General features: G+C 39.1%; 1 protein-coding gene across 5 annotated transcripts in view; it reads left to right on the forward strand.

Annotated features, from left to right (window-relative positions):
• The first annotated feature begins 4,357 nt into the window (after nucleotides 1–4,357).
• REPS1 (RALBP1 associated Eps domain containing 1) overlaps nucleotides 4,358–27,785 on the forward strand; it is a 77,189-nt gene continuing 53,761 nt past the window's right edge. For all 5 annotated transcript variants that reach the window (XM_012748050.3, XM_012748053.3, XM_012748055.3 and 2 more), the window contains exon 1: nucleotides 4,358–4,516. In XM_012748050.3, the coding sequence (XP_012603504.2) occupies nucleotides 4,364–4,516 (153 nt within the window). In that variant the 5' untranslated portion in view covers nucleotides 4,358–4,363. The remainder of the gene's footprint in view (nucleotides 4,517–27,785) is intronic.

Below are 27,785 nucleotides of genomic sequence, written 5' to 3' on the forward strand. Positions count from 1 at the left end.
GGGGCTGAGGATGGAGTTGAGTACAAAAGGGCAGCATAGGGGAATTTTTTTGGATCATGGAATGGTTCTGCATCTTGATTTTGGTGATGGCTGCATAACTATCTGCATTTGTCAAATTTTATTGTATAATTTATTTTAGAAACTAAATTAGAGATTTTTCATTTAAGAAATAGCTGATGCATTTGTAGGCAGTAACCAACTATTTGGTTTTACCTGAAAACCAGTATCTTTAAATTTGTACCTATATAATATAGACCATTTGTTTTAAAATAGCTTTCTCATGATGTCACTTCTAAAATTGATATTTCTAAAAATGTATAGGAAAGAAATTAGACTTGACCTCAAAGGGCTCATGTTATAAATTGTATTTCTTTTCCTTCATACCTGGAAATATACATTTCAGTGATAGATCTAGAGAAAAAGCTCCTTCGTTGTGAAACTGGTAAGCCCTCCTCCACCCAGCCCACCTGCTACCCAGCCGGGGGCTGAGGAGGCAGGCTCCCTTCTGACAGGCTTCCCTGCCTTTTGGGGCTCCTGCTTCCAAGGAGGAGGATGAGTTTGTTTGGAGGGGCTCTCACACAGCCACAGTGCTCCTGGCAGACAGGTGGTATCCAGGACTTGCTTCCATGCTGGGAAGTGGGTCTGTGGGCTGAAGCAGTGATTGCTGAAGGTAGGCTTCAGCTCATTCATTTGCTTCATAGGCTCATTCATTTGCTTCTCAGTAAGACCATTTTTTTTTATTTTGAGACAGAGTCTCACTTTGTTGCCCAGGCTAGAGTGAGTGCCGTGGCATCAGCCTAGCTCACGGCAACCTCAATCTCCTTAGGCTCAAGCTATCCTACTGCCTCAGCCTCCTGAGTAGCTGGGACTACAGGCATGCGCCACCATGCCAAGCTAATTTTTTCTATATATTTTAGTTGGCCAATTAATTTCTTTCTATTTATGGTAGAGATGGGGTCTTGCTCTTGCTCAGTCTGGTTTCCAACTCCTGACCTCAAGTAATCCGCCCACCTCAGCCTCTCAGAATGCTAGGATTATAGGCGTGAGCCACCACGCCTGGCCTCTCAGTAAGCCCTTCAAGGAAGGGGTCTGACATCCTTGTTTTTCTTTAGAATGTGTGGTACTAGTGACTTTTGATCCTCAGTTTGGTCTTGGTTGTCAACGAGAAAACTCCTACTCCATGTGCTATGACATTAGGAATGCCTCATAGAGCAATAGAACTACAGGAAGACTCCCTCTCAACATCCTACAGCATATATGTTGTGGGTCATTCTATATAAGCAGTTGGCAAAGGGTAGGAGGGAGGACTGCTTGAAGGAATCAGTGGTGCTAGCAGAACACCCTTGACAGGGCTGACAGCAAGGTCCCTAGATTGTATGATCCCTGAGGACAAGATCATGCCATGGTTTTTACACTGGCATAAGATGCTCAAAGTATATTTTTGAATACATGAAATACCTGCTGATATCGGGGAGAACTCGAAGGTTATAAGGAGCAGGCTTATTAGAGGAACGGAAATTGAGAGTAAAAGGATAGTATATTATGGACTGAGAAGAAAATTTCAGAGTTCTAGAACTTGGAAGTGAGGTGATCCTGTAATTATTTCAGGTTGCTAAAGAGGAGTGGTGCTGGAGGTTTCTACTATAGAATTAAGTGTGTGAAACCTGGAGGAGATGAAAGTACAGAAGGTCCTTGAATGACATTGTTTCATTCAATGTTGTTTTATTATAAAGTTAATGAGACAAAAAATTGATTCTCTGTCAGGGCCGTTGTCTGTGTGGAGTTTGCATGATCCTCCGATGTCTATGTGGGTTTTCTCTGGATACTCCAGTTCCTTCCCACATCCTAAAGATGTGCTCGTTAGGTTCACTGGCGTGTCTACATGTCCGCAGTCTGAGAGAGACAGAGAGAGACAGAGAGAGAGAGAGAGAGAGAGAGAGAGAGAGAGAGAGAGAGAGAGAGAGCGTGTGTGTATGTGTGAGAGTGGGCCCTGTATGGGATGGTGTCCTGTCCAGGGCTGGTTCCTGGTCACCTGAGCTGCTGGAATAGGCTCCAGCCACCTGTGACCTTGAAGTGAAATAAGCAAGTTGGAAAATGAATGAATGAATACAAATGATTGTAAAAGCCTGATTTACAGATGATTTACAAATGATTGTAAAAAGTTTTAAAGCCTATGATAATCTTAGAGATGCAGGACGATAAACACTGTGGCATGATAGTGCTTGGGACCCTGCCAGATTTGTGTCTTTGATTTTGAACTGCGTGGGGCTGGAGGTGATCCTGACAATTTCCACTTTGCAAACATTTGAACAGGTACCTGAACTGGACCTGTGGGAGGAGTATTTCAGGCAGCAAGAACAAAGGTCATGGGGCAGAAAAGAGCTACAAGGCCTAGAAAAGGCTATGGAGAAAAAGATGCTTAAAACAATCGTGAGCCAATCCTACCTCACCATGTTTCTGTTTTTATAACTTTGGAACACAGGCTGTCTGTGGGGCTCTGATCACTTCTGGGCAGCTGATATAAGGTGCTGCTCTAGCAAACGGAAAGTTTTAGAGATAGGGAAACAAGCTTAATAGGATATTATTATATATCTCTTTATAAAATACTACTAGTCAAGTTAGAAAATATTTACAGGTCCACGATCCCTTATCTTTTTTCTGAAAAAGAAAGATAATGTAATGCCTGTTACTGTGTATATGGTAACATTCCATTAAGGCCTGGAGTAAAATGAACAAATATTGACACGGAGTGGCATCCATAAAGGCTATACAAATAGCTTCAGGCCAGTTTAGTTAAGATTTTGCCTCCAAATGAGGCAGGGCAGTTTTGCTGCCAAAACGTTACAAAAAAAAAAAAACGGGGTTTTCAGTGCTCTCTGAATTTTAGAATTACAAATAAATAATTGTGAGTGAACCTGAAATAGTTTCCTCCTATGTGCCATTTGTAGGATCAGCACTCTGGGGAACAACATGCAGAAGACAAAAACCAAACCCAGAAAATCTGTATAATTCTCCTTGGCTGCTGTCTTTGAAGTAGTTCATATTTGCTAAATATAAATTCTTGTTACTTGAGATAGTTTAAGAATCTCTTTTCTGAGACAGGTGCAGACTAAAACAGTACAACTACATAATTTTCATAAATGAGGAAATTGAGGAGTAGCAGTCTCTGTGGTCTGCCCAGGGCCTACACGAGCTTATGGAGTTGATGGTATAAATCTATAGTACCAAATTCCTAACGACTGGAGTGACCTTGTACACTGAGGACAACTTTGCCAATTTCCCCCTCTGTTTGGTGCATTTTGTTTCTCAGGTAAACAACAGCTTGGAGCAAGATTGAGTTAAGTCTCAGCGTCTCGATGACCAGAGTTCCCGGGTAGATTGCATGTTCATGGCCTTTCAGAGCAGATGGAAATATTGAATTTATCTTCAGTAACATCTACACCAAACAGGTATAGATAGAATAATAATAACCTGAACACTGTTCCCCTTTCAATCATAGTTATTAATTGCTTAGGACCAGAAACTGCGAAACGTAAAAGCTGCAACCCGAATCTAAGTTCTTTTGGTCTTAATGACCTCCACGCTCTTCCACCCCCCACCCCGACCCCCGTTCTCGGGTCTCGGCGCTGAGGTCTCTGCGCAGATGGCGGCTCGGCCATCCCGCCTCCCGGCGCCGGCCGCCAGGGGGCGCTGCGGCCCCCTCTCCCGGGAGCGGCCGAGCCAGCCCGGTGGGTGTTTCTCTCTCCCTCTCGCGCTCTCTCCTCCCGGCCTCACATCCGGGTCTGGAGCGCGGCTGCCGCTGTCAGTGTTGGTGCGGGCGCGTCGGGGCCGGGCCCGGGCGCTGTAAATGGCGGCGGAGGGAGGCGGAGCGGCGGCCACGTTCAGCCTGGAGACCCCGAAACTTTAGACTCGAAGCCCCACAACTTTCTGGGAAGTGCTGCCGCCCCGGAGGCGTGGACGGAAGGGGAAGCCGAGGCGGGAAGTGTGGGAGAAGCGGCGGGGAGCCGGGGAGACTCGAACCCGCGGCGAGGGCGGGGGCGGAGTCCGCCGGTGCCTCGCGCCTCCGCGGCCCCCGCCTCCTTCCCCGCACCCTCCCCGCGGCCGGAGTCGAGCCCGGGGCTGCGCAGGGCCTCGCGAGCCGCGGCGCGCCGAGCCCGGCCGGGCCCCCTCCTCGCGACCTCCGGGCCCTGTGGCCCGGGCGCACCCGGCGCGCGCGAGGCCGGGGCTGGGGCTCCCGGCGGCTTCGGGGAGCGAGGAGGAGGCCGGGCCGCGCGGCCACGCGCAGCCCCCGCCGCCCCGCGGTCCTGGGGCCGGGCCCCGGGTGTTGCATGCGGGGCGGGGCGGCCGCGAGCCGGAGGCGAAGATGGAAGGCTTAACGCTGAGCGATGCGGAGCAGAAATACTATTCAGATCTCTTCTCCTACTGCGACATTGAGAGCACCAAGAAGGTGGTGGTCAACGGGCGGGTGCTGGAGCTGTTCCGGGCCGCTCAGCTGCCCAACGACGTGGTCCTCCAGGTAACGCCGCGTCCCGGGGCCGGCCGGCAGAAGGGCCGGCGGTGGGCTGGTGCCCGGGCTCCCCCGCCGCGGGCAGGGGCCGCAGGTGCCCGGGCGCCCGGGACTCGCGCGGCGGTCGAGGGGGAGGGGGTCTCTCTTAGAGGACGCGACTCCTGCGGTGGGGGTGGGGGTCTGAGCAGCCTGAGCCCGGTGTCCCTCGGCTGCCGCGGAGAATCCTGTATTCTGCACAGGAAGAGCAACTTCATATGAAGGATCTTGGCTGGTTACTGGGGTTGAATCTTAGATCCTGGCATATACATAGCGCTTTGGATCCCCTGCAGAGTAGTAACGTTATCAGTATGGGCAAAACGGTTTTTGTTTTTTTTTTAATTCTTGAATTAACCGAGAAGATGCGATAAAGTGAGTTTTATAGATTTAGGAATCCAAAAGAAGCAGTTTTTTCTTCTTTTAAGGAAGTTAAATTCTTAGGGAGATTAAAAGATTTTGAACTTCTAGCCAGTAGTTTGCAAGTAGACAGGAAAGGAACTTGTAATTTTCTGTAAAACGTGTGTGATGTAACCTGGACAGTGTTTTTCCGATGGGCATTCGATTACATTTGTGGAATTTGTGGATTTCGGTTGGGAGATAAGTATTGAGCAGCTGGAAGTCACACATACATATTTGCCTCAATCTGAAGCCCTGGAGGAGCAAGCAGAGTAAGTTTTAAGGCTTATCATATCTGCTTTTAAAAAAGAAGGCTTCCTAGAAGTTATCTAACGTATGTGGTGAGCATTAATGCTACTTTGTTTAATGATTCATATCTGCTAGTAAGTGTCTAAACAACTTATCAGGAATAGGTTTTAAGTTTTCATCTTTATATTCATCCAAACCAGTTATCCAAATCTCCAAAATTTAAAGCCACATGCATAGGGTGTATGTAGTGGACTGCAGAGCATTGGACCAGGAGTTTTGAGGGTTGGGTCCTTGACCCCACTTTGCTGTTAACTGGCAGTGTGATTTTGAGTCAGGCACTTTTCCTCTTCAGGCATAAGTAATGTTCATCTGTAGAATGAAAGTCAGGTTTCTTCTAACAAAAATTTTGTGAAGTATTAAAATGTTCACACACAGGCCTCTGGTTTAGAAGTTACGTTTGCATTAACTATGACGAAGTTGAATGAGTTCTTTTTGTATTATCTTTTATGTTGCTTTTTTTAAACCTTGAAAGGAAAAGTTGAGTGGTTTACGTACCAATGAACAACTAGGAGTCCCAAATTCATGCTGCCAAACAGGGACAATTAATAAATATTTTAGGCTTCGCCAGCCACTTGTAGTCTCTCTTGCCTATTCTTCGCCTTTGTTTTTACAATCCTTTAAAAATGTGAAAACCATTCTTAGCTCAGGGATATACAAAACAAGGCTTATAATTTGATGACCTGTGCTAACGAATGGTGGTGGTAGTGTTGGCTGCTATACTCTCCTCATAGGGCTTTGGAATAGGATTTAAAGAAAGATCTGGTCAAAACATGGTCACTAATGATACTGCTGTTTATATAGAAGTTAGTTAGGAACCTTCAAGTTAGTTAGGAACCAAAATTAAGGAGAAGCCTTCTGTGTTGTTTGGCTTGTGTTTGGGGTTAGGGAGAGTTGAAATAAAACTTTTAATCTTTGTAATGGTGCACCTACTTTAGGTTTAAGTGTATTGTTTAGGATAGACAAATTAGCATTAATTACCCTTTACATGAAATATGTTTAGTCCAATCCAAGTTGTTTTCATGTTTTGCTCAATTTTATTAAGATTGAAAAATAAATTTCTATTTTTTCATAGAAAAAGAGCTTAAATAGTTCAAGTATTCAGGATTCAGTTATAAGCTGGAAGTTGTAGTAGGAATTCCCTGAAGTAGAACTCTTACAGTAATATACACTAAATAGCAGTCTGGATATCTGGGAGGCAATTTACTTAAAAATTGTCCTAAGACATAGAAATGTGAGACCAAAGGGGAATACAGGCTTAATTCCCTTAAGGGCGTTTGGGTTGTCTGAAAACATGCTGCTCCATTGCTTTCTACATGGGGAACATTTGGGGCAACTCACATGTAATACTGAGTTCTCTATTTAGCACTGGCCTTAGCATTGCATGCCATCAAGAGGAGAAACCAGCTCTCAAGGATCTTGTAAGTTATAGGTACACTCATGTGTAACATAAAGTAGAATGTGAATGCCACAGGACAGGGGCAAAGTGTTATGTAAACACAAAGGAGGTGTGATCAAGAAAGGCTTCCTGACTTAATTCAGATGGACTTTATTTGGGGTGGAGTGACAGGAGTGGGATGAAGAGGGCTTTCAGTCAGAGAAAATGCAATGGAAGGTAGAAAGTGTATGAGCCTTTTCAAGGACTCGTAATCAGGTTTTGCTGATGCTAGCATTTGTTTTGGGGACAAAACATAAAGAGACTGTGTTACAAAGGACTCTGAAGATGGGTAGAAGATTTCATATTTCAATAGGCCCTGAAAGTTTTTGACTGTGAGTGATAGATTGGAGGCTAGGGAGGGAGGCTCTTGCAGTGGCCTGGGTTGGTTTCTAGGTAATGGGTATCGAAACAAAGGTGACAGCTCAGTGGAATAGAAAAGGAGGGACTGGATGTGTTATTGAAGGACTGCTAGGTACCCACTATGTGAGGTGCTTTGCAGAATAATGTTTAAGGCCAGGTTATCAAGGCTGGGTAGGGAGCTTGGAACTAATTGTGAAGGTAACAGGGAGTAGTAACTTTAAGAGAAATAACTCATAAAGCAGTGCTTCAGGAGGTCTTAGTGCCACAGGAGTTAGAGGAAAGAAACTGGAGACTTGGGGGCTGATTTTGTATGGCACACAGGAAGTGGTGAGGAACTGGGCCAGTGGCACTCAAATGCAAGAATAAGGGAGACAGTGAGGAGAGTGATTTTGCCCCCTAAGGGGCATTTGGCAATATTTAGAGATGTTTTTGGTTGTCATAACTTGTGCGAAGGGAGCAGTTCTGTAAGCATCTAGTGGGTAGAGGCCAGAGATGCTGCTAAACATCCTACAATGCACAGGCTAGTCCCCACAAGAATTATCTGGCCTAAAATGTTAGTAGTGCTCAGATTGAGAATCCCTGACCTGGACTCTTGTGGTAGCGGTGGGACAGAAAGTGAGGTACAGTGGGACAGAAAGTGAGGTACATTATAGTAGAGATTATGAGGGTAAATTTGAGAGGTGTGGGTTATCTGGCAATATTAGGGTGAGAGAAGAATGGAGCACGGATTTTTCTGTACTGGGGACCACTCATAATTAGAAAAGGGGCAGGAATAGGGCCTCATTTTTTAAAGAGATAATGATGAGTTTGATTTCAGGCATTTTGGGATGGCAATGAAAATCTTCAGGAGATAGTTGGAAATGAGTGATTTGTCTACCCTGAATGCTGGTTCTTACAGTAAAGTTCAGATAGTTGGAGTCTCTTCCTCTGTCTTCCTCACCTAAGTATCTTGGGGACAGTGGACAGACATAGGGCAGACACATACACATCAGGGCCTTGATTGGTAGAGTAGTTTTCAGCATTTGTTAATAAAAGTCATGAGAGAGCTGAGTCATCTGGGGGAATGAGTGTAGAGAACAAAGAACAGAGGGCTCAGAACTGGAGGAAGAAGCTGGCATTTATTGAGGGCCTATTATGTTCCTTTTACCAGTCATTTTCATGCAGTAACTCATTTGATCCTTGCAACAACCCTGTGAAGTGGGTATTATTCTTGTTTATTAACTAGGAACTTGATAGGCAGAGAAGTTAAATAACTTATTTGTGAATAGTATGTCCTTTACCATTGTTCACCTCCCAGCTCTTTCTTACCTTTACTGTTCACGTGGTTTGGGGCAAGGTGAGGATTAAAATTCAATCAGTCTGATTTTGATTTGCCCATAATTCTTAAGAAGAGCAGGGATTTTAGATTATTTGATTTTGAATTACATATCGACTTCCTCTTTTGCATACTAAATAATTTAATATATGATGTCTTGAAACATAGTCACTTCAGAGAGAGAGGGAGATTCTTGTAGTTGGTATCCTAGGCACGTACAGACACAGTTTTATAATATGTTATCACAACTGTCAAATATTTTAAGGTATGCTCATTATACTTGCTTTGGGATAGCAGAGTAAAATCTATTCTGAGTTTAAGAGTTTATTTTTGAAGACAGAATGTCAATAGACAAAGTGAAGGAGTTAACACTTTGTAACATTATGCCCCGTGTCACATAGGAGCAGTACTGGGGTAGAAAAATCTGGCTCATAAGATTTAATCTTGAGGAATTTTGTTGTCTGCTGAGTAAGGAAATATTCTGTGTTGTGGCTTAAAAGTCAGCTTTTCCAGAAGTAATTTATTTTTTAAAGATTAGGAAGGGGATACTATTTATTACACTAATCAGTATATTTTCTTATCTTTCATTTAAAGCCTCTATTTTGGGAAATGTCTTAAAAGTTCCTACAGACTTTGCGTAATAGGTTGATAAAAGCTTCTAGTACTAACTGTTCTTTTATTGAAGTTTGGAAGCAATGTACCCTATTAATGAAGCTGAAAATCTTTAGATCATTTGTGTTGAGCAATATTATGGTAGAATATTTGAATAACTGGCATAAATTTAATGGGAGAAAAACAACAACAATGAAACATAAACCATTTTGTCTTTCTCTTGAAACTTGTTCAAGTCAGTTACAAGATCTGTTCCTTAGTGATAGGTTTAAAAATTGGCAAACAGAGCCTCATTTATACATTGTTAGTTATAAACTTAATAAAAATAAATATCAGGTTTATTATTCTGGAGTAGTGATTTTTTAAATTTGTAATTTCTGAGCTACTAAAATGATTATAATAAACTGCAAAAATAATCTTGCCTTAATCAGACACTGTTCTGTACACAATTGAAAAAGATACCATTTGTGAAAAAAGTCACAGTAAATGTCATTCTGTAGTGTCATATTTACTTCTAAATTTCTGAGTTTCATATCATGCTAGTTTTAGTCTTTTTAAAAAAAATAAACAGCCCAGAGTTAGTGTTTTAGTATTTTGGGAATTCATGGCAAGCATTTGGTAGAGCTATGCAAGAGCATGAGAAGCTGGTATGAGGACCACTAAAGGTAGGCAAGTTCCAGTCCTGGCATTAGCTAGCTTTGTGACCTTGAACAAAATCACTGAATGTCTGGGTTTTTGTGATCAGATTGGATTTGCATGATTTTTGACTCAAGAGAGTGTCATTCATTGTTTAGGGGCAGCCCCTCTATCCAGTCATACCTGAGAAAGTAACAGACAGACTTATGATTAGTTGCTCCACTATTTTGGCACTGGAATTGGTTTCTTTTACATTCTTTGAGGGACTTAAAGAGGGAACTCTAAGCCTAGAATGCTGAAGTGACTATATGTTAATATATGAGAGGAAACCGATGAAAAGGTTATAAGTTATGGTGCTTAGTTCATCAAGGTATCTGGCCAGTGAGAATTTGAAATGGGTGATAAGACTTGTCATTTCTGATGTTTCCCTCATATATATTTCATTTTCTGTAGCCTTCCCTGTGATGGATGCATCTTCATTTGTCTTTTCTCCCTGTACCTCTATGTAAGAAATTTGTCTGATGGAAGATAAACCATACATTTAATACCAGATTTTATTGAAATTTGATAAATTACAGGACTTAGGCTTTTTAAAGTTAAGAATACTACATCTCGGCTGGGCGCAGTGGCTCACGCCTGTAATCCTAGCACTCTGGGAGGCCGAGGTGGGTGGATTGCTCAAGGTCAGGAGCAAGAGGGAGACCCTGTCTCTACTAAAAATAGGAAAAAATTATCTGGACTACTAAAAATATATATAAGCTGGGCATGGTGGTGCATGCCTGTAGTCGCAGCTACTTGGGAGGCTGAGTCAGTAGGATCACTTGAGCCAAGGAGTTTGAGGTTACTGTCAGCCAGGCTGATGCCACAGTACTCTAGCCCAGGCAACAGAGCCAGACTCTGTCTCAAAAAAAAAAGAATACTACATCTCTTTTCCATTTTGTTTCCAGAATTGACTGTATGTTGAATTTGAAGTCTATCTTGTTAAATAATGAAGCCAGAATTTATTAGAGCATGTATCTTTTGCTGTTGTTAGTTTTGTTGTTTTGGTTTCTTTTTTATTTATTTCAAAATATTAAGAGGGTACAGTGTTTTTGTTACATAAATAGCTTTTAGAATGCTTCAGTCAGGGCTGTTAGTGTGCTCATAACCCAAATAGTGTGTGTATCTTTGGGTTGCTTATTCCTTTGAGATTCTGGTACACATTCTGGATATGTGCTTAGAAGACATAGTTACACAAAAATTTGCATGCAATTTGAGGTTTCCAGCCTTCTCCAAATCTAGTCAAGCTCGTACCATGGACCTCTACCTTAAAACAGTTTTAAGGAAGAGGAGGCTGTCCTGGGAAATGCTGAACATACACCTTTCTTAAATCAGTTTTGTATACTTTCACCAAAACTTCTTTGTGTTTATATTTGGGGTAGATATGGAGCCGTGAAAAATTAAGACATCTTTTCTGCCTTCATGGATTATATAATAACTCGTGCTACTATTAAAAAGGAAAAGAACTGTGTACGATAATAGAGAATTGTTGGTTGAGGAGACAGTGGGGACTGACTAAGGTATAAGGGAAGGCCCCTTAGAGGAAGCATGGACAAGGAACAAGGGACAGGAGAATGAAATGTTTCATGTAGAGGGAATTGTGTGTAAAGGGTCTGAAGCTATGAAGAACTTGATGTGCCTAAGGAGATGAAAAGCTGGAGCTTTGTGAACAAGAGGGGAGAATGGCAGGGACCACACACTGCAAGGCCTTGTATACAGTGATAAGGAGTTTGGATTTTATGGGAAAGTATTAAAAGTTTTTATTCAGGGGAGTAGCATCATCTGATTTATATTTCCTTCTCTTTTTAAAATTTTTATAGATTTAGGGGCTACAATTGCAGTTTTGTTATATGGCTATGGTGTATAGTTGTGAAGTCTTTGGCTTATAGTGTACCCATCAACTGAATAGTGTATATTGTACCCAGTAAGTAATTTTTCATCCCCCACCTCCTTCCCACCCTCTCACACTTCCAAGTCTCCAGTGTCTGTTATTCCTATGAACATTTGTACACATTATTGAGCTCCCACTTATAAGTGAGAACATACAGTATTTAACTTTCTGTTTTTGATTGTCTGAATTATATTTTTAAAGATTAATCTGACTGCTATGTAAACAAAGGGAATACTGGGGCAAATAGAAGCAGATTGGCCAGGGGATATGCAGTAGTGCAGACAGGTGACAGCAATCGCTTAGATTAGCAAAGTAGCAGTAGAATGTAGAGGAGTAGACATAGTGGAGGTTTTTTAGGTGGTGGAAATAGAAAGGCATGGAAATAGATTGGATATGGAACATAAGGAGAGGAAAGAACTCAGGGATGTTGCTGGAGATTGTCATTGTTGGATGGTTGAAAAAGGAGTAGGTTTTGAGGGGTTGTTTTGGTGGAGGGGTAATGGTGAATTTAGAAGTTCCCTTTTTGTCCATCTTAGCTTTCAAAAGCCTGTGAGATTGTCAAGTAGGCCTCCACCAGAGAGGATCTACAAATCTTGAGGATCTACACACCTTCAAGAATGCAGAGATATTTGGCTTAGAGATGTCAATTTCAAGATTGCCTGTATATTAGTGATACTTAAAGCAGTGAAAATGTATAAAATCATCGAAGAAAAGATTATAAAGGGGAAAGAAGGACTGGCTAGAAATGGAACCCTTAGGAATGCTGAATATTTCTAAATTAGGTAAAATGGAAGGAGGCTAAGAAGGACAGCCAGAATGGAGGGAATTTAGGAACTTTGTAATGTTCAGTATATCATGTCATGGATGCCACATAATGCAGGTATTTCAAGGAAGGGATAGTCAACTGTATTGAGTTTGGCAGAGGTTGAGAAGATGTGGGCAGAATGTGGCCACTGGATTTGACAACCTAGAGGTTGTTGGTAACTCCAATGAGCCAGTTTCATGGACTGGTGGAGATGGATGCCAGATTTGAGTAGCTGAGGAACTAGAGATAGGGTAGATAGATAGCTTTTTAAAGAAGTTTGCCTGTGAAAGGGAATAGATACAGGGTTAACAGCTGGAGGTGTATGGGGATATAAAGGAAACATTTTTTGTTTTGTTCTGTTAGGATTGTTTGAGTACAAGAAATACTGCAGAATGATTTTAGTTGTTAGGATTGGTAAGGGAAGTAAAAAAGAAGAGAAGTCCCTGAGAAAGCAAAAATGGTGAGGATGCTGACTGCACGGAGAAGTCCTTTAATAGGAAGTGGATATTTCCTCAGTTTCAACCAGGGAGGAGAGAGAAGAACATGGTAACGTAAGAGGCAAAGAGGAATATAGATTTAGTGGGGGGAAACTTAGGATGTTCTGGCCTAATGGCTTTTATTTTTTTCTACAAACTTAGGATTGACAAATTTGAATATGAAAGTAAGAAAAAATATATTCACAATATCATCAGAAAGATGTGAAATACTTAGGAATAATTTAATGAAAGAATCACCAAGATTTTTAAAACTAAAAAGTATAAAACATTACTCAGAGAAAAGATTTAAATAAATAGAGACAGTCTATGTTTATAGATTGAATGTTGTTAAGATGGCACTTCTTCTCATCTATTGTTGATCTGTAGATTTAATAAAATCCCAGCAGGCTTGTTTTTGGAAATTGTCAAGCTGATCCTAAAAAAGTGCCAAAACAATTCAATGGAGAAAGGATAGTCTTTTCAACCAATGGTGCTGGGGACAAATCTTCAAGATAGATCTTTCCATGTGTTGAAAAAAATGAATTTAAGGCCAGGCATGGTAGCTCATGCCTGTAATCCTAGCACTCTGGGAGGTCGGGGTGGGAGGATTGCTTGAGCTCAGGAGTTCAAGACCAGCCTGAGCAACAATAAGACCCCAGCTCTACCAAAAATAAAAATATTAGCTGAATGTGGTGGCTCTGCCTGTAGTCCCAGCTACTTGGGAGGCTGAGGCAGGAGGATTGCTTGAGCCTAGGAGTTTGAGGTTGCAGTGAACTATGATGACACCACTGCACTCTACCCAGGGTGACAGAGCAAGACTCTGTCTCTACAACCTCTGTAATATGGAGATACCTCAAAGAGCTATAAGTAGAACTACCATTTGATTCAGCAATTCCATTACTGGGCATCCACCCAAAGGAACAAAAGACATTCTATAAAAAAGACATCTGCACTAGAATGTTTATAGCAGCACAATTCACAATTGCAAAGTTGTGGAAACAACCCAAGTGCCCATCAATATATGAGTGTATTAATAAAATGTGGTGTATGTATACCATGGAGTTCTACTCAGCCATAAAAAACAATAGTGATCTAGCACCTCTTGTACTATCCTGGATAGAGTTGAAGCCTACTCTACTAAGTGAAGTATCACAAGAATGGAAAAACAAGCACCACATGTACTCACCATCAAATTGGTATTAACTGACTTAACTGACCAACACTTAGGTGCACATGTAAGTAGTAACATTCACTGGGTGGGGGGGGGGCGCAGAGCAGATGGGTATATTCACGCTGAATGGGTACATTGCGCACCGTCTGGGGGATGGACACACTTGAAGCTCTGACTCAGGTGGGGCAAAGGGAATATATGTAATCTAAACATTTGTACCCCTGTAATATGCTGAAATAAAAAAAGAAAAAAGACTGTCTCCAAAAAAAACTTAAACATATTGTTGTATATACTTCACATCATATACAAAAATTATCTCAAAATAGATCGTATACTTAATTGTGAAACCTGACACTATAAAACTTCTAGATCATGACATAGCAGAAAATCGTTGTGACCTTGCATTAGGCTGAATTCTTTAAAAACTTGGACTTCAAAAGATAGGCTGGGCATGGTGGCTCACACCTGTAATCCTAGCACTCTGGGAGGCGGAGGTGGGAGCATTGTTTGAGCTCAGGAGTTCGAGACCAGCCTGAGCAAGAGTGAGACCCCCATCTCTATAAAAATAGAAAGAAATTAGCTGGACAACTAAAAATATATGTAGAAAAAATTAGCCGGGCATGGTGTTGCATGCCTGTAGTTCCAGCTACCCGGGAGGCTGAGGCAGGAGTATCGCCTAAGCCTGGGAGTTTGAGGTTGCTGTAAGCTAGGCGGATGCCATGGCACTCTATTCAGGGCAACAGAGTGAGACTCTTGTCTCAAAAAAAAAGTATAAAAAGACAAGCCACAGATTTGGGAAAAATATTTGTATATTACAAATGTGATAGTGGTCTTTAATTTCGAATAATCTAGACTATATAAAGAAATCTTACAATTCAATTATAAAAGGAAAACAATTAAAAATGGACAAAAGACTAATAGATATTTCACCAGAAAAAGAGATAATATGAATGGTCAATAAGCATATGAAAGGATTTTCAACATAAGTAGTCATTAGGGAAATGCAAATTAAATCACTATAGTATACTGTCACACACTCACTAGAATGGCTATTATTAAAAAGACTGGCAGTACCCAGTATTGGTATTGTGGGGAAACCAGAATGCTTACACACTTCTTTTGGGCATGTGAATGGCATAGCCACTCTGGGAAAATTTGTCCATCTCTTAAAAAGTTAAGCATACATTTACCATAGGAACCAGTAGTTCCACTCTTAGGAATCTGCACAAGAGAAATGAAAATACACGTACAAAGAATGGTATATAAATTGTTTTATTCACAATAGTCATTATTCACAATAGTCAAAACTGAAAAACAATCCCAATGGTGATTGAATAAATAAAATATTTTTATATCCATAGAATGAAATACTAGTGTACAATAAAAAGGAGCAGATTACTGATACATGCTACAACAAAGAGGAATGTCAAAAACATACATATGACAGAAGCCATATACAAAAGAGTACATATTGTGTGGTTAATTTATATGAAGTGTCTAGAAAAAGCAAATCTACAAGAGATAGCAGATTAGTGGTTGACTGAGGCCAGGACAGGAGAAATAATCAGGAGGGAAGTATTTTGGGTGATAGAAAAGTTCTAAAATTACATTGTAGTGATAGTGCACAACTTTATAAATTTTCTTAAAACTCAGTGAGTTGTACACTTAACTATGGTTGAATTTATGGTGTATAAATTAAAGCTGTAAATAAAGTAAAGTTATGAAGTAGTCATCTTGAATGTAAAGGTTGAGTATGGTGGAGAATGAAGGATTCCGTACTGCTTATATAATTTTAATTATAAAACCTCAACATAACAAGATAATCTGGCATTTGGTATGGGACTTATGTTTTGAAAGGTGATATACTGATTTTGTCTGTGGAGGAAATTGCCATGTGACGATTCATTACAACCACAGTATATTTACATGAAGGACCAATATTGAAACAATTCTGGCTAACATTTATTCACTGCTTTTTGTGTACCAGGAACTGCTCTGCATGTATTAACTTATTTTATAAGTTACTTGTTAGATTAAGAAGGGGCTGAAAATAATGTGAGTTAGAATGAATTGAGATGGGTTTCCATCTATTGACTGGGTGGTAGGTTGAATTTATATATATAGTTAACTCAGAGATCTTAATTTATGGGAAATTACATAAATGTAATACCTCAAAAATAATGTGAGCTTGAAATAGTTGTGCCTGACAAGTAGTAAATTTAATGAAATAATAGTTTCAATCTGTAGGACTATTTTGGATTGCTTTTTTCCTCTGGAATAATCCCTGTCACTATCATGAATCTTTTTGTGGGCTAAAGCCTCTAATGTTACTTGGAGGGACTGATTTGGTGTCTTTGTATTTCTAAATTGCTAGATTCAATCTTAGTTAGCATAAATAGCTAAATCTTGAGCCCAGTGCTCCTTTGGAAAAAAAAATAGTTGTAAAGAGTGCTGATCTAAGAGTGATTATTGCTTCTTTTTGCCTGTGGGTTATGTAAAATGGTATATGTGGAAATAGAAATATCTGTATGCTTGAAAAAAGAAATTGTCTAGAAACTGTTACTGGTTTTTCCTGGTGTCTCATTTGTGACTAGAAGTATCAGAGGTTTGACTATTTCAATCAGAGAGTGTTTATTTTTACTGTATATTATTAATAGTTGATTTAGAAAAATTCATATTTTTTATGAAGCACTTAATTGTATTCCATAGAAAAGTAATTACAACACTCTAGTAATTTTCTGTCAACAAATATTAAGGTTAGTCAAAATAGCATAGATTTGGGAATGTGACAATTCCAGATTTGAATCTCTACTTGGTGCTTATTAACTTCTCACGCTGAGCAGGTAATTTAATGTTTCTTGAGATTCCATTTCCTCATTTGCACACTGAGGATAATACCAATTCCAAAAGTTTGTTAATACCAAACTGAAGTAACATGTGAACATCTAGCATAGTGCCTGGTTCTTAGAAGATGATCATTAAATTCACTCACTCAAGCTCTGCCCTATATGAGAAAACTCATAATTTGTAGGGTCTTGGCTTGAACAGAAAAAGTAGAAAAAGTTGTCTGTTCTTCAAACCTAGCATTATAGGTTTCTTTTGTTGTTTTTGTAGTGTGTTCTGAATAATCCTGTCCTCAATTCTTTGATCCTGTCAGTAATGCCTTTTGTTTTGCCTTTTTACTGTGTAATTAATTTGAGGGTTTGCACTCCTGAAGTGATGTTTACCATTAAAAGAGTCAAGTAAAGGGTGATTCTGAGGTGTTGGGCCTACAGAATGGTGATGCCATTAACAGAAATAAAAAAGCAAGGAAGAGCTGGTTTTGTAGGGAAGACACTATGTTGAATTTTGAATGTTCTGGGTACGATGCTGTGTTCACTCCATCTGGGCAGCGCAAGGTTTGTGGGCATTTGAAAGCTTGAGAGTAGCAGCCTGGTGGCTTTAGAAGCTTGTGCAGACTTGGTGGTGGTTCCTGAATGAAGCTATTCACTAAAAATGAGGGGCACAAACTTAACTTCATTGTATTTGTTTTTTTTTTTTTTTTTTTTTTTTTGAGACAGAGTCTCGCTTTGTTGCCCAGGCTAGAGTGAGTGCCGTGGCGTCAGCCTAGCTCACAGCAACCTCAAACTCCTGGGCTCCAGTGATCCTTCTGCCTCAGCCTCCCGGGTAGCTGGGACTACAGGCATGCGCCACCATGCCCGGCTAATTTTTTTTATATATATATCAGTTGGCCAATTAATTTCTTTCTATTTATAGTAGAGACGGGGTCTCGCTCTTGCTCAGGCTGGTTTTGAACTCCTGACCTTGAGCAATCCGCCCGCCTCGGCCTCCCAAGAGCTAGGATTACAGGCGTGAGCCACAGCGCCCGGCCAACTTCGTTGTATTTGGAATGTCCTTTCAGAGTTAATGGTAAATTATATTTTTTTGGAGGGATTTAGGTTTGTATTCTTCTGAAACTTTCCTGATACCGTTGTTAGAAGGCAAGGGAAATGTGGAATATAATGTCTCTTTACCTGAAATTAGTCCAGTCTCCAGAGTTGAACCTTGAATGTTAAACCCATAAAAGGTACCTTAAATGTTAAACTCAAAAAGCATTTGTACTTTTACTGTAAGAGGTTTTAGCTTTTCGTAAGCAACTCCTTAACCCCTGGACACATAGTGATTGCATTTAGATGAGAAATGAACCTTGCAGCTAGCTGAGTCTAACCTACCTCTTGAAATCATTGCAGTTTTGTGGATATCATTTAACAGGGTCTCAATCCTCATAATAAGTCCACCAGGTACTGTTTCGTTAATAAGAAAACATATGCTTCTATCATACTTAAGAATTGGTAGATTCTTAAAGGTTTGCAGGCAAATTACTTCAGAGTTAGTTATCCTGTAGCATTGCTGTCTCATTTCTTCAGGGGATACTTCTATTGAATTCCTATTTTCCATATATTCAGAATATTTTTTCCATGTAATATCCCATAGTCACATCATGAATTCAGCAAGCGCCATTGAACACTGCTATGCCACAGGGCATGCACCTAGGGCACTGGGTTTATAGAGGTGAGTGAAGGAGACATGGTTCCTGTCCTGGAAAACCTAATTTTTCTTCTAAGCTTTTGAGATTCTAGCAGGGGCCACTTTGCCTGTCTGGTTCACGACTATATGTCTGGCACACTGTCTGGAGTGAATATGTTGAATGAGTGAGCATGATTTATGCTTTTTTCCCTCAAAGTATGTTTGCTTATCACTAACCCTAGTACATATTGCCAACCAGTCCAAATAATAGTAATAATTAATGCTGTTGTAGTGCCTGCTGTATGCCAGACATCATTCATAGCCCTTTACATATGTTTATTTCATGCTTAATGATGTGAAGCAGGTACAGTTTATTGTCCCTGTTTTTAAAATGACACGGATAGGATAAGTAACTTTTACAAGATCACACAGCTAATAAGTGTTAGAGCTGGGATTTAAGTAGTCCTGTTCTTAACCACTACACTCTATGTGTGTTTCATGGATGTATAAGAGTCAAAGTCAGATATGTCCTGACAAGTTTGTATATTATTCCTTCAAAAATGTTTTCTGATTCAGACTTTTGACCAATTCGCTCTAGTTTTCTTTCTTTCTTTTTTTTTTTTTTAATATTTCTTACATTGCTGAGATTTTATTAAACTTACTGTATTCTTTCTTGGGATCCAGAGCAAATCCTTTCATTGATAAATTCTTTTCTATATTGAGATATTTATAAACTGGCTCATTTTTTATGGTCCTTTGGTTTCTGTCATAATTTTTATCTCAGTCATGTTTATCTAAATAATCTGAATCACCAAGGAATATCTCTAGAATATTGTATTATCTTTGTTAAAATTAGGTCTTTGAAATAATTTTTAAAATTTTCATGTAAAATACCCTATTTTTTTTTTGTTTGACATCCTACTTCTTGAACTTTTCCCTGATCATCCCAACCAGATAACCCCTCCTCCTGTAATCTTCCAACACTGAGCTGTATGTTTGCACTTGTGTACAACTTGTACTTTAAATGTATTCTTCATATGTATCTGTTTTCCTTGGTAGGTGGCAAACAATTTGAGAGCAAGTTTGTTTCACTCATAATCCCTTTGTTCATGATAGGCACCCAAAACCTTTTAAACTGGTTCATTGGTACTTTAGGACTTCATTCCTCATTAGTACATTGATGGGTCCTAGCCTATCATCTTCATTTTATCATACTACTTTTAAAATTCCATGACAGTTACCCTTTTTGAACAATATGGAACTTCTAAGACCAGATTGTATAGTGCTTTCAATAGATTGTGAGTAATCTAGTTAACGCTTTTGAAGATGTTCAAATGACACTAGTCAAATATGGTGAGCATGCATACTAATCACTTTAAGGAATTGTTACCTCAAGGCTGTTCTCAATTTTGTTTTTTTAATTGAGTTGGGCTCAAACTATCTTCCTATCTCAGCCTCCCAAGTAGCTGGAACTACAGGTGTGTGCAGTGCACCATTGCACCTGGCTCTGTTCTCTTAAAAATTTTTTTTTAAATATCATAATTCACTTTTAGTAGTAAACTCACACAAGTTCTCTGTGCTTCAGAGGCATAATTTTCAATTGTTGAACTTGACAGTAAACAAGTGGTAGACAAGCATGTAATCTAAATAAAGAAACAGGTTAATGGAGTTTCTGGTTTAATTTAGTTAATTCTTTTGAAGGGGAAGTATAGCATTCTTATAAAATTAATGACAATAAAGCATATCAAATCTGAAGTCATGCCTACTCAGCCTTAAAACCTTCTACCTACTCACCCCCACCTCTCACAGACTTATTTTTGATTATTCTCCTAATATAGACTTTATGTTCCAACCCAGCAAATCTGTTTTCTGTTTTTCACACAGCTTACTTGTTCTTTATTCTGTCCCTTTTCATCATGTTACTTTCCTCATTTGCAATACCCTCTCCCCACTTCCATGTTTATTTCTCTCCCTTTTTTAAAACATGACTTGACTTTTGTTGGCTTTGAAATTAATTTAAACAACCTCACTTTCACTCTGAGACTTTGATTTGCCTCCTACCCATCCTTTGGTGTATGTGTTTTGCACTGTATTGATTTTTGTTCATTTATGCTATTGGTTAGCTTATTTATGCCATTGCTTAGCTGCTTCTCCAGTACATATCTATATCCCAACAATATTGTAAACAAATTGCGAATAAAATTCAGATTTATTTGAGTGAGAACCTATCTCTAGAGAAAAAAATCAGATTTCTTTCATGACTTCATGATGTCTAAAGCAGCAAAAACACATAGTAGATGTTTAGAAAACATAGGCAACTTTTTAGAGCAAACCTTTCCCTAAGCTCTGCCGTTGCTGTGCATTCATAGACGTGATTGGGATGATGAGTTACAGCAATTCTGGGCTCATCACCCAGGGAAGTAAAAAGTGGGGGTGGTGACGCTTGCAGTCTTGGATGTTGTATTGCCTAGCACTGTGGGTACTCTTTCCCCACCTCAATCAACATTCTGGGCATGAGAAAAGAAGGAGGCAGCAAGAACAAGAACAAATAGCACAGAATTCTCTGTGCTCTAACTTTGCTGCTTTGCTGACGGACATTGCCAGTTTCCCCTTCCTCTCTTTCAGAATCCTCTCCCCTCCTTTTTATAGCAAAGTGATTATAAGAAGTTTTTTAAAAAAAACTAGAAATTTATTGACTGCTAAAAAATAAATTTATGGATGCTTATCACTGTAGTATATACTTTCTTTCATAAAAGGTAATGAAGCACAACTTCTGTAGAGTTCCAGTGTGCCTGGCTGCAAGTGGAGGACCACAGTCTAGAGATGAGGTGGTAGATTGGATAATGTCACACTCATAGGGTTTCCCACAGGGATAGCACATTCCCTAGCACAGGCCATCGAGACTTGCCACATAAGGCTTACAGGTTATACTACTTGTCATGGTCCGGGTTAAGTCTCATAGGAATAGTAGAAACTGCAGATTTAAACCTTTGAAATCTAAGAGTTTACTGTATTCCCTGCCTGCCTTCAGAAAGCTAATGATTTAATGGCTTGGAGGAAGGGAGTTTATGGTTAAATTTTCTATTTACTACCTACGGTTTTGAGCCCTTAGTGATAGAAATCTTTTACTTCCCTAATCGCATTTCCCTGTAAGACTTGATTCTGGAGTAAATCCAAACTTAGTGTTTCTCATTTGTGCCTAACAAAGGGCAAAAACAGAATTGTCATAGTTACTAAATTGTATTGTATTTTGGTTATTTTCTACATAGTGTCCTTTTTGCTTCTGGAGTTATTCATTTGACCCTCCACACCCATCTAGCTGTCTTCCTATTTTTCTTCTTCCTTTTGCTGCCAAATAATAAATAACCCAGATTTCTTCTTGACTGCATGTACCCTGCCTGTTCTCCTTAAGCACTAATAATCTTTTATATTCCTTCCCTTTTTTTTTCCAAATATAATTTTAAAGTTCACTTTAATCCTACTCACCAAATCCAGGGACCTACTTTATTTTACCACCTCCCTTGCAATTACTGAATTCCTTCTTGGTGGATGTTATCTCTTCTTTTTGCTCTTGAGGAGGCTATAGTATTTGGTCTTTAGCTTCCTGATTGTCTTCCTACTCTTTCTCTTGTTTCGAGTCAGCTTTGACTCCTTTCCTTATATCCAGGCTACAAAGTCCTTCAGATTCTCTGTCTTTGAAAGGTCTTGGCTAATCATTCTTTTCTGTTCTTGGCATTACTCTTATCCTATCTCTGATCACTTCATTGCTAAATTGCTGCAGTGGCGTCCTAACTCTTAATGAGCTTTTCTGTAATTGCTAAAGAACAGATAAGTGAATTAAAAGTTATATGATACTCTTCAGAAATGTTCAGTGAAAATTAGCCTGGTAGTTAGAGCTCTCACCAGCTAGCTCCATTTTACCTCCTAGCCACCACTACAATCCTTGTTTTGACCCACTGGCACCCCCTAATTGGATTGCCCATCCTGTTTTGATTTACCAATAACCTGTTCATTCTTTAAGGTCCAGATTAGGCTCCTTTTAAAAAAATTTTTTCCAACCTACAGTAATCTCTCTCTAATTCTTATAGTTGCAAGTTACTAATTATATAGTACCTACTATGGGCCAGGCATTAAGCTACTTGACATATATTTAACTTTATATTGAGAAGTAGGTATTACTTCCATATTTCAGCTGAGAAACCTGGAGCTTCAGAGAGATTACCTGCTCAACATGAGCTGCAGTTCGAATCCAGCTCCATCTGATGACAAAACGTGTGCTGAGTACACCAACCATTTGATGATGCTTAAAATTGTAGCCTTGTATCATGGCTTATCTTTTTAGGTTGTGTTGTTTGCAACTAGGTAAAGTTTTTTGAAAACAAGGGTTGTGTGTCAGAATTTAATTTTTTGAACGTTGCATTTGAGTACTTATGAAGAGAACATTTTGTTGAGGTGTTCCTATAGTGCTGCTGGGTATAATAACCAGTCTGCCACTGTTATTTATGTTAGAGCATTCTCTACAGTGTTGAAAATACAGGAAAGACTGCAGACATGGTTGCATACTCGAATCAAGGTAGGCAGTAGAGTGGCCTTCTATTTTGTTTCCCAGAATGTGGCATATGTGACCAGTAAGATGCAAAAGCACATAAAAAGAAAGCTATTTCCTTTTTAATTGTTTCTGAAATCTGATTATTTAAGGAGAAAGTTTCGGCTTCATGCTAGCAGGCTTTTAACATCACTCACTGTTTACTCTCTCCTTTTAATAAAGGACAGGTAGGACTTAATATGGCTGCAAGCACATTTAGCAGACAGTAGTATTTGGCTAAAATTGAATAACAGTTTTGTTTTCATTTCATTTAATTTGTTATTTTTATCTCTATTTATTTCAAGTGATACTTATTTTCCATCTATATCATGATACAAAGTTCCTTGTAAAATAAGTTTTTTACTTTTTAAAAAAATGTATGATTTTAAAAAAGAAATATTAAGTACATAATAGTGTAAGTGGTCCATGGACATTGCAGAATTTGTGAAGGTGGTAGGCAAGTGTCTAAAATTTGGGAAACACTGCCATAGTGAAAAAAGCCAGGCTTTGGAGTTAATGCTGCTTCTTTCCAGTCTATGACTTTGGGCAAGAACCTTCTGTCAGCCCATTATTTTGACTTGTAAAATGAAAATAACAATGCCTATTTTTTAGGGTCATTTTGAGGATTGTTTTAAGAAAGTACTGATATGCCACTCAATAAGCGATAGCTTTTTCATCATCGTCGTTTTTATTATTTTATTTATTGTTTATTTCCTCAGTCAACTAAAAATCTTTGATAGAATTTTAATGTTGCAGGAGTTTCTCCCATCACGCAAGTACAGACAGTCCCTGACTTAACAATGGTTTGACTTAGGATTTTTTAACTTTACAGTGATGTGAATTCAGTACACTCCTCAACTTATAATGAGGTTACGTCCAGATAAACCCATTGTAAATTGAAAACATTGTAAGACTTGAGATATCTTCAACTTAGGATAGGTTTATTGGGATTGACCCCAACGTAAATTGAGAAGCACGTGTACTTAACTGCTCTGGGTCTTAGCCTGTCTGGGCATTATTTTTTTCATTTGCATGTTGAGAATAAGGTAGCACCTGCCTCATAGGATTGTTTTGAGGACTAAATGAATGCATTCATAAAGTACCTTGGAATAGTTCCTGGTACTTAGAATAGTCTTATTACTATATTATTATTCTCCTAGAAAGAATATATTTAATAGCTTTTTGAAAAATCCTAAGGGGTTTTTTCATTGTTTTTATCATTATGAATTGGGGATGGAGAATGTGTTTTGTGATGTTTGTATATGTTCATTAAACACGTACTGAACGTAAAGCATCATTGTACTAGGATTATGGTAAATAGGCAAGGGAGACTAAGAAGGTCTTCACAAAACTATTCTGAGCTACCTCTATCCTAAAATTATTGTGGCGTGCAATTATAGAAACTTGAAAGGAAGACACTAATAAAACCCTGATTTAGGGGCCTGATGTTGAGTCGTCACGAACTTTTGTTTGTGTTATAAGTACTTGCTAATTGAGTAAAATGTGAATTTAACTCCTTGTATGTTTGATCATCATAACACTTTAAATGTATATCTGTGTAATTTTTTCAAGTAGTCACATATCAAATCTATGTCTGGAACGTTGACAGAAATATATTTTTAAAGATTAGATGTTGTCTTAGTCTGTTTTGTGTTATTGTAACAAAATACCACAGACTGGGTAATTTATAATTAAAAGAAATTTATTTCTTAAAGTTCTGGAGGGCCAGGTATGGTGGTTCACACCTGTAATCCTAGCACTCTGGGAGGCCTTGGCAGGAGGATCAGTTGAGGTCAAGAGTTGGAGACCAGCCTGAGCAATAGCAAGACCCTGTCTCTACTAAAAATAGAAAAATTTAGCCGGATGTGATGTTGCACACCTGTAGTACCAGTTATTAGGGAGGCTGAGGCAGGAGAATCGGTTGAGCCCAGGAGTTTGAAGTTGCTCTGAGCTAGGCTGATGCCACTCACTCTAGCTCAGGCAACAAACCAAGACTCTGTCTCTAAGGAAAAAAAAAAAAGAGTTCTAGAGGCTGGGAAATTGGTCAAGGGGCTGGTATCTGGCAAGGGCCTTCTTGCTGTGTCTTCCCATGATGGAAGGCAGGAGGAATGTATGAGAAAAGCAAGAGAGCACACTCATGCATGTGTGAGGGAAATCCAAACTCCCTTTTATAATTAACCCACTCCCTTGATAATGACATTAATCCATTCATGCAGGCAGAACCCTCATGACCTAATCACCTCTTATAGGTCCTAGCTCTCAACACTGTTGCATTGGTTTTAGGAGGAAACTTGAGATTTATGGGACCTGTACTCATATTCACATAGGAAGCACCTATCAAAAATGGTTCTAAGACCTACCCACCAAAAATTTAACTCTTGTTTTATGATGTAACGTAGTAGAATTCTGTTATGTTGTAGCTTATTATTAATATATATACACCACCAAGCAGATATGATCCCTTATAAAATAACATGGTAATTAAGAGAATGGGTTTCAGTTTAAATTCTGTTACTTACTATGTGTCCTTGAGCAAATGACCAAAGGGTCAGTTTTCTCCTCTGTAAAAACAGTACCTACCTCATAGGGTTGTTAGGATGACTATAGATTAGTTAATATGTTTCTGAGTTTGGAGCAGTACCTGACACATTGTATACACATAATTAATGGTAATAATAATGATAATGATAATAATCATTATCATAATTTTTTTGTCATCATCCTCATCCTGTTATAAGCCATAGCACAGATTAGTGCATTAGCCTAACAGTAGAATAAATGGGTTTCCCTTTATCATAAGGAAGGATATTTCCCTGGCCCATGTTTGCTTCTGCTTGACACCCTAGTAACCAAATTATATCATAGGTATGTATGTAACTCTCTTTAAGCCTGGTTCTACTCATTGACTGCAGACACTACAGAGATCTGTTCCATTCTGTGCAGTTTTGAAAAATTGTGGGCTCGTGGCTCTCCCACTGGAGGAGCAGTAGTGGCAACATAGAGCAATAGGTAAGAACACACTCTGGAATCTTTACCTTCACCACTTCTATGGCCATGAATGAGTTGCTTAACCTCTCTGTGCTTCAGTTTTCTCAGCTGTAAAACAGGGACAGAAATCCCTGTCCTTCTGGGCTGTTAAGAAGATTAAATTAGATATAAAGTGCTTAGAAATGAGATATAAAGTGCTTAAAGTGCCTGGCCCCATTGTGTTTAAATATTTTATTATAAACTTTTATTACTATTTTTAAATTTTTTTTTTTTTTTTTTTTTTTTTTTTTTTTTGAGACAGAGTCTCGCTTTGTTGCCCAGGCTAGAGTGAGTGCCGTGGCGTCAGCCTAGCTCACAGCAACCTCAAACTCCTGGGCTCCAGTGATCCTTCTGCCTCAGCCTCCCGGGTAGCTGGGACTACAGGCATGCGCCACCATGCCCAGCTAATTTTTTATATATATATCAGTTGGCCAATTAATTTCTTTCTATTTATAGTAGAGACGGGGTCTCGCTCTTGCTCAGGCTGGTTTTGAACTCCTGACCTTGAGCAATCCGCCCGCCTCGGCCTCCCAAGAGCTAGGATTACAGGCGTGAGCCACAGCGCCCGGCCTATTTTTAAATTTTGATTAACTAGGAGTTGCTGTGTGGAATAGTCTGACTTCCATGTAAGGAAACAAAGAGGTTTGATTATTAGTAACTGGTTCCTAAAAAAAATATTCCTTAATCAAAGCATTAATATTTTATATGACATATTATAAGGGAATAGGTTGCAAGTATTGGCTTTCGTGTTACCTTATGCACTTTATTGGTCAGATGGGATCATTTATCTTTGATGGAGTTTTAGAAGGGCAATTCTAAGTCTGGGTTTGCTTTAGATAATACAGACTTATTCCTCTTGTTCAGGCATAATTATAAATAGTACCCCTTTCACTCTTACACGTGTCCCAGTTTGGATGTAAAGTTTATGGTCACCATAAGTATAAGTTACTGATCAGATTTATTTTAGTGGACTGTCGCCAAATCCCAGTAGTATTTTCTAAAGGCAAATAGTACTATTTTATGCTTAAATCTTAGATGGGTTATAGTATTTTTCAAAGCACTTTTGCATTTTTGTGATTTTTATCCTTTCTTATATTTAGTCTATATTTCAGTTTTCTTTTTTTTAAAGGATTTTTTTGGTTGTCATTATTAATGTAGATAATACAAATAATTATTTTAATTGGGATTTTGGGCCTCAGTTGAACTACTAGTAAACTTGAAAGGTAATCATATCATTTTTCACATCAGAGTTCTTATGTTTGAGGCTATCAGAAGTGTTTTATTTGTTTAGATAAATAATGTCTGATATTGATTATAAGTGGTAAAATATTTATTGGCCTGTATATACTACCCTTATCATAGTAGACTGTCAGTGGGAGCTTTTATTGCCTAAAGTAAGTAGAATTTATAGCTAAAGAATTAGGAGTCATATACTGCTAAGGGAAATCACTTTAACAACCTACTCTCCAGAAGTTCAAGTCAAGAACTCTATAAACTTTTAAAAGTAGCCTCAGTACTCTTTTATGTTGATTATTTGACTGAATGCATTCTTTATGAATCCTTTCCTTAGCATATAGCATAAAATCTGCCTTCTAAATATTAAGACAGCCCTTAAGAAGTAACCTATATTGTGATGATGAGGTTTTTTTTTTGGTGGGGGTGAATTTCTATGATAATAT

The sequence above is a fragment of the Microcebus murinus genome, chromosome 5 (assembly GCF_040939455.1).
Source record: "Microcebus murinus isolate Inina chromosome 5, M.murinus_Inina_mat1.0, whole genome shotgun sequence".
Taxonomy (NCBI): Eukaryota; Metazoa; Chordata; class Mammalia; order Primates; family Cheirogaleidae; genus Microcebus; species Microcebus murinus.